Genomic DNA, 8410 nt, shown 5'->3' with positions numbered 1-8410 from the left:
AAGGTCCGCAACACATGCAAGGATGTTTGAGTACCATGCATATTTTCTTCGTAAAATATGAATATTTCATCCATACTCGATTCAAAGAAACCCCAAGGACAAATATTAAAATTTAGAGCATAAGGATACTTGCACTGAAGGGGAAGTTTTAATTTGATGTTGCATTTGCATACGTAATAAAAAAAAAACTGTAGTAACTTCAAGTCTATTACTGAGAAGACTTGCGAAATTTCACTAAACTTTAAATCTTGCTTTCATTAAAGACAAGTTTGAAGTCAGTGGTACTAATGGTGAAGCATTTTTTTTCTAACGGATATCAGCCTACCTGTGTCATAATGGCAATAACTTGTAAGAGAGAGAGAGAGAGAGAGAGAGAGAGAGAGAGAGAGAGAGAGAGAGAGAGAGATGTAGCTAATAATACATTTTATAATTTTATTATTTTCATATCTTACAAGATGATAAAGTTATATTCAACTGACAACTCGGGAAATAGGTAATTGCAGAGGACAATAGAAGCACAATGAAATTCCAAGAAGACGAACTTCTAGTGCTAACTACAACCTGTGCTCCAAGAGCACATAATTATGAATGGAAGAAAGGCCTGTATAATTGAAAATAATTGAAAATACTTCATTTATTGCATTTCAAGTTAATTGTTTCATTATCGTACATCGAACATGTTGGCAGTTGTTGAGAGAGAGAGAGAGAGAGAGAGAGAGAGAGAGAGAGAGAGAGAGAGAGAGAGGACGATAACTCCTAGAATCTTCCAAATATCAACCATAAGCGACAGGATTTCAAGTATTTGCTGTTTCTGACAAATTTCGTCAACACCTGCAGTAAACAAGTTTCGTCTTTGACAATTGTTTCAACACCTGCAGTAACCACGTTGCGTTGATGCCATAACGAGGCAAGACACCTCATTTGTTTGCAAACGATGCCAAGCAAGCGTCGTAGAAATCGAGGTCTTGCAGTAATCTGTCCCTGTTATCGTTGTTTGATATATTTCTAATTTGACAGAACTAGAAACCTTTGTTCTTCAGTTCACTCATCATCCTAGGGCAGGTGTCAGATGCTTTTGAACTCGGTTCACTCAGCATTATGAACGGGTCGTGATTGTCCGTACGTCATCGTTTGCTTACAAGGCCTCTAACCTACGGATCTGTCTACTCACTGTATATCTCAACCAGTACGAAGCAGCTTATACACATATCTAAGCATACGATAAACTGGTTCTTTTCTGTCCTACGGGCAACTGACCCTGACCGCCTCCTTACTCGTCCAAACTGGACACTTGAAGTCAGAATCACCGCAGAATGACCTACAGTGACCCGGTTCACGTTAATCTCGAATTCTCGATTAAACCTACTTCCTAAAGTAGGCCTACGGGCCGTTACTCATCCACGTCGGTACCTTCCCTGGTATTTTTCCACTCCAGCTGGTGAATAACGTTGTTGGCGACAAGTGTTTTCTACAAAATTGTACTGTTTTCTTTAATATCTTTGAAAAACAGTTTAAAAAATATTGAATGAGTGTATTTATAAAACTGCAACCATCGATTACACAAATTTATTTCAATTCATAAGTTGTCTCGAATCAACCAACAGATCTTCGCCTGATGACATACACCGCGTTTTAAGAAACTGTCTTTTTGTCACGTCAGAAAACTTATTCGATCACTAGTTCTTGAGCGCAGCTTCTCGGCTCAGATAAGGATAATGTAAATAATGTTGCAGGAAATATATTCAATATTTAAAGACTACCTTAACCGGCCACATAAATAAATGCGTAAACTACAACGAAAGTGGAAAAGACCCCCTTTGGAAAAGAAAACGAAAGCGCTGTACGTCTTAGAACGTGTTGCCAAATGAGGGTCTTTAATTCTCATGCATGAACCTGAAGCCACCTCTCACCCCGACCTCCCGGCTAGGGTACATGAGGCAGGATGGCAAGTCGTGGTTTACCCTGAGGTCTTTTAATGTCAAACCCTCCTGGTTTACCTCTTCAGTTTTCCTCATCACCTGTTTCTTTCAGGTATAACTGGTAACTCATGGGTAGTATACCCCAACCAGGAACCATGCCGAGGTCTACCAAGAACTACCACGATACCCTGCGGTGATGCACCGTGATGGTGGGTTGTTGTTGGCTCGGGACGGCCAGTTGGTTACTTCGGCTTTACGAGTAAACGCTGTCTCTGTCCGCCAAGGCCGTTTGGTGTATGAAATCCCGGTTTACGATAAACGCTTTAATGTCGAAGTATTCAAGTTCATCTTTCACGGCATTTATTGTTTCAGTTCCGTCCACAGGAAGCGTACACCATTGTGAATCGATTACGGCAGTGAAAATCAGGCGAAAGACCCCACGTCCACATTGACGTATAAATGCACTGGACATAAGGTAGTCCTGTCTCGACAGTGTTTTTAGCGAGTTGACCCGCGGCCACCACGCTGCCGAAAAGCCACAAAAAATGATGGATTATCCTCGTTAGTTTTACCCACTGTTATGTTTGCGTGAAAGATGCTATTTTTAAGGGATAAGTACATTTTCATACCTTCATAACGATCAGTTAACTTGTAGGCATCACCCGAGACTATTTGGAGTTCCTTTGCATACCGCTTGTTTCCTTTTAATAGTTTTAAAGTTATAGACACAAAACACGACCAACACAATGAGTGAGTGTAAGAGAGAACCCGAGCAGTGCTGTGTGGACAGGGTATCAAAAATGAGCCTGGTGGAAGATCGGATCCATGACCCACACCAACCCGAGGACCCAATTTTGCCAGCTCCCAGAAGGACTTGGGGATGTCCTGATAGCGGCGGCGGCGGAGAAAATGCTGTTGGCGGAGGATGGGGGAACATAGCAGGAGATCCTGATGAGGAACAACTGCGTGAAGCCTGCGGCGTGTTTGGGTGTGTCCTGGCTAAGGATACGCCTCCGGGCAGCGTGAACCTGGCGCAAGTGATCTATTTGGGACTCGTGGCACTGCAGCACAGGTAGGTCACGCTGTTATTTAATGTGCCAATGGAAGGGCATCTCTCTCTCTCTCTCTCTCTCTCTCTCTCTCTCTCTCTCTCTCGTAAACATTAGCAAGCCTTTGGTAGTGAGTTTTAGACCTTGGTGAGTATTACTGTTTCCAAATAGGCCTTTCCAACCACGCTGCCAAATATATATACTTCGCTGGAAACTACATTGTTTATTCCTTCTTATACATTGTTTATTCCTTCTTAAATCTTACACATGGGGCGCGATAACCAATCTTTGGGCATACTCACCAGCGCATATATATAGCGAGTCTAAAGGGATTTTTTGAACGAGACTGTAAGTACTATGACCTATAACAAAATCCCCAGAAAGTAAAATAAATAAAGAGAAAAAAATCGTTACTTGTAACAAGACGTTTTCGTAATTCTATTTGCCATTACCGAGCAAGATAGAAAGTAAGTTTATTTAAGACTGGGAGTCCAGCAATTTTTTTTTTCCATCGCGTCTTCCATAGCTTTGTTTCAGAGGGTATATATCACACCAATAATAAAATTACTACAAATACAAATTGTCACACACACACACACACACTTTTACAGGTAAACCCAATCACATTATTATGAGTCTCAACAAAAATACGTGAAAAATGAAATTCCGATAATCACCCATCCATCCATAATAATCAGTTACAATCAAATCTCACTGTCCAAAGCAAAAAGTGGTGTCCCAGGAAGTTAAGCGACTGTTGTGGAGTGCAACCAGTGTTCGAAACAAGCACTAATCCCTTTCCATTGACCCAAGCTGCCTCCAGTGCCCTTTCACAGTTGGGTTGACTGGTGGGTGGCATTTAACCAGTATATGCAGGCGTCCCTTTACCCCCTTGCTGCAACCCCTGTCATTTTTACTGTAGGTATACCCCCCCCCCCCCTTCTTACTGACTTCCATCGTACATTCCACGCTCCTGTTACACTAAGTTTTAAACCTTTTTACTCTGTTTTCCTTTCAGTGCTAAATGACCTCGTAGGTACCAGTGCTTGGCCTTTGGTCTAATTTTGTATATTCCATTCCATTCCGCAATGACTGTGTATACTAAAATAAAAAACCTGCTATTACCCTTTTGGACTAGAAAATCAAAATTTGTTTTCGTGTCGTAACTTTGGTTTAATTTGGAATTCGTACAAAGAAACTACCGTTGAAATGCTTTAGTTTTTAATAATTTTTTTTGTCTTTCTTCATATTTTTCCAATTTATGATAATGCGCTATGGTCATCCGGGGCACAGTGATTTCTCAGATCCCTCCCCCCCCCACCCACCAAGAAAACCCACGGGGGCGGGGGTGGGGTGTTAAACAAATTTCAGGGTTTAGCCTACAGGTGGGGAAGTGAGGTGGTAATTCGAAGGCGAGTTCAGGTTGGCCTACTGCCATAACGGGCCCTTGAGTCTGAGTAAGTTCTTGGAACGAATAGAGAGGCTGATGTGGACCTTTGTATTCGTACCAACAGCCGAGATGTTTGGTAACTTTTGTATTATGTATTGTATCAAAGGTTACGTATTTATTTATTTATTTATTTTTGCATAATTCTCTGCTGCATTTCGCTCAGGAAAAAGGGAATGTAGGGCCCTTAATTTTTGGAAATTTAATCCGACGTTAATTCTGGCGATCTTCAGTGGTGAAGGGACGTGGTCGAACCGAATTCGAGTAGAACCGAATTCGAGTAGAACCGAATTCGAGTAGAACCGAATTTGAGTAGAACTGAATTCGAGTAGAGCTTGATTCGTGTATAACTGAATTTGAGTAAAACCTAACTAGTGTATAACTGAAAAAGAGGTAGAACCAAATTTGTGTAGCACCTATAATCCACATAGAACCAAGTCTGAGTAGAAACAATTTTTTGTTAACCGAATTCTTGAACCAAATTTGTATAAAACCAAGTTTGTGAAAAACGAATTCGTGTAGAACCAAGTTCATGTAGAGTCGATTTTGAGTAGAACTAAATTCTTACAGAACCTAATTCATGTAGAACCGAATTTGAGTATAACAAAATTCATATACAACCGAATTTGAGTAGAACCAAATTTGGGTGAAACAAATTCATAGAGAACCTAATTTGTCTAGAGCAAATTTTGTGTAGAACCAAATATGAGTAGAAACTAATTCATGGAGAATTATATTTATGTAGAATCAAGTATGAGTAGAAAATAATTCATGTAGAATTAAGTTTGTGTAGAACCAAATTTGTGTAGAACCAAGTATGAGTAGAACCTAATTCATGTAAAATTAAGTTTGGGTAGAACCTAATTCATGTAGAATTATGTTTGTGTAGAACCAAATTTGAGTAGATCCGAGTTCAACATGGAACCAAATTTGTGTAGAACCAAGTTTAAGTGGACCTAATATATATGTGTATAGCATAACTCATGTAGAACCAAGTTCACGTAAAGCCAAATTCGAGTAAAACCAAAATTTGTAACCTAATTAGTGTAGAACCAAAACCAAATTTTAAGTAGAGCTAAATTAGAGTACAGCCAAAATTGAAGAGAACCTATTTCTAGTAGAACTAAATTTGAGTAGAACCAAGTTTGTATAAAACCAAATTTGTGTAGAACCAATTTTGAGTAGACATAAGTTTGAGTAGAACTAACCAAAACCAAATTAGAGTAAAATCAAATTAGAGTAGAACCAAGATTGTATAAAACCAAATTAGTGTAGAACCAAATTTAAGTAAAACCAAATTTGCATAGAACCAAATTTGAGTGAAACCAAATCCTAGTAGAACTAAGTTTGTATCAAACCAAAATTCTAGTAGAACCAAGTTTGTATAAAACCAAATGTGAGTAAAACCTTAATAATAGTAGTACCAGTACATATAAAACTAAATTTGAGTAAAACCAAATTTGAGTGAACCAAATTAAAGTAGAACCAAGTTTGTATAAAACAAATTAGTGTGTTAACCAAGTTCTATAAAACCAGATTAGAGTAGAACCAAGTTCATATAAAACCAAATTTGTATAGAACCAAGTTTTATAAAACCAAATGCGAGTAAAACCAAATTCTAGTAGAACCAAGTTTGTATAAAACCAAATTCTAGTAGAACCAAGTTTGTATAAAACCAAATTATAGTAGAACCAGTGCATTTAAAACCAAATTATAGTAGAACCAGTACATTTAAAACTAAATTTGAGTAAAACCAAATTTGAGTGTACCAAATTAAAGTAGAACCAAGTTTGTATAAAAATAAATTCGTGTGTAACCAAGTTCACATAAAACCAAATTTGAGTAGAACCAAGTTTTTATAAAACCAAATGCAAGTAAAACCAAATTAGAGTAGAACCAAGTTCATCTAAATATTAAGTCAAATCCAAGTAAAAGTAAATTCGAGTAGAACCAAGTTTGTATAAAACCAGATTCGTGTAGGACCAAGTTCATATAAAACCAAATTTGAGTAAAACTAAATTCGATCAGAACCAAGTTTGAGTAAAACCAAATTCGTGTAGAACCAAATTAGAGTAGAATTAAGTTTGTATAAAACCAAATTTGAGTAGAACTAAATTCGTGTAGAACCAAGTTCAAATAAAACCAAATTCGAGTAGAACCAAGTTCGTATAAAACCAAAACGAATACTGCCAGATATTATATGGGCGAAGAACAATTCCTCGAGGTTCATCTGGGACGATCTTAATCCTTTTAATCCAAGACTTAGACTTAAGGCTTTTTGCATAATTATAGTCTATTCACCGGTTTGGTGGTTCGTTATATAATATATACCAAGGTCTAGTGTATATTCTCTAGCCTTGATATAATATATATATATATATATATATACATACATCTATATATATATATAATATTATATATATATATATATATATGCATTTTTTTTCTTGTAATAAACACGGAATGGAAAACCGTTTAGATACTGTCACAGTTGCAGAGCTACGTTCACACTATCTTTTTCTTTTGTGATGTTTTCATTTTCCTTTTATCTTTGCGTTTCACACGCACTTCCGTTGTGCTGTAGTTTCATTAATTTTATCTTTCATACATGGACTCCACTTGGAAAGTGGATCTCTCTCTCTCTCTCTCTCTCTCTCTCTCTCTCTCTCTCTCTCTCTCTCTCTGTTTTCCCGGTTCGATATCCGGCAGAACCTGAATGTTTTATATAAGCACATTGCCTTCAATTGCATTGCATGTGAGCCTCATCATTGTATTATGTACCAGGTAGTAATTCTTATTGTGCTCGCTTTAAACCAATGTACCAGGTAGTAATTGTTATTGTGCTCACTTCCAGCCAGAGCTAATATCAAACTAAATGTGCTTTTGACAGAAAAACTAAATAGCACAACTATTTAAGTTCTAAAATTATTAGCTTTGGTGTATATCTCTATTTGCAAAAATTAATTATAAGTGAATTAATTATAAATTAATTGCTTGATATTTATCAGATCTTTTAGATAATTGTAATTTACCATTGGCCACTAACAACATTTTAGAACTGCTTAAACTATAGATTTGTGATTCGGTTTTTACCTTTGATGAAAATTTTGTACACCAAAATTTGATATGGCAATGGGAGACCCCTCTCGCCTGTTTTAAGTAATTTATGTATTGATTTTTGTGTGGTATGTGATAGTAAATTATGTATATATATATATAATACATATATATATATATATATAGATATATATATATATATATATTATAGTCTCTGAAAATGTGAATAAATTTCTCTTCAAGCTGAACGATTTGGTACCTTCTCTTAATTTTACTTGTAGAGAAGAACATGATGGTTGCCTCTCATTTTTATATGTAAACGTTCACCGTACTTTCACTGGCATTAAATACTGTTTATAGGAAAATCCGCTAATTTTAATTCATTGATTCACTGTTATTGTAATCATAGCAATCTACTATGGGTTTCTCGCACGTTTTTTAACAATATCTGTAACGAACGCTCGTATCAGTACGAGATTTGCTATAGTGTATTACACCCAGTGCCGTAATTTATGAGTATCATGAATCACTAATTGAAAAGAATAAAGACACTTGTCCCTGTACCAAGAGGCAAAAACTTGATTAGCCAGAAATGGATACGAACACAACAGTATAAAAAAAGCTCCGTCTACCCTCTCTCTCTCTCTCTCTCTCTCTCTCTCTCTCTCTCTCTCTCTCTCTCTCTCTCTCTCTCTCTCTCTCTAAGTTGCTTAGGGTTTATACTTGTTCTGTATGATTTTTTTCTATTTGTCTAATATTTTGCATTGTTGTATATATCTAATGATCCACTCGGTTGTTACCTGCCAGTTGACTGATTTATCTATGCACTGATCCGCAAATATCTCTCTCTCTCTCTCTCTCTCTTCTCTCTCTCTCTCTCTCTCTCTCTGGTAGTGATACTGTAAATGGTTGTTAGAGTGAGAGATATCTGAATGTAT

At 37.0% G+C, this 8410-nt stretch overlaps 1 protein-coding gene across 1 annotated transcript in view; it reads left to right on the top strand.

Moving 5' to 3' along the window:
- Nucleotides 1–1960: 1960 nt before the first annotated feature.
- Nucleotides 1961–8410, top strand: part of LOC135200144 (amidophosphoribosyltransferase-like) — a 28854-nt gene continuing 22404 nt past the window's right edge. Inside the window, exon 1 of the mRNA XM_064228487.1 lies at nt 1961–2991. Within this exon, the coding sequence (XP_064084557.1) occupies nt 2666–2991 (326 nt within the window). The 5' untranslated portion in view covers nt 1961–2665. The remainder of the gene's footprint in view (nt 2992–8410) is intronic.

Source organism: Macrobrachium nipponense, chromosome 26 (genome assembly GCF_015104395.2).
Source record: "Macrobrachium nipponense isolate FS-2020 chromosome 26, ASM1510439v2, whole genome shotgun sequence".
Lineage (NCBI taxonomy): Eukaryota > Metazoa > Arthropoda > Malacostraca > Decapoda > Palaemonidae > Macrobrachium > Macrobrachium nipponense.
The sequence above is the reverse complement of the archived record's forward strand: the minus strand, read 5'-3'. Positions and strand labels throughout refer to the sequence as shown.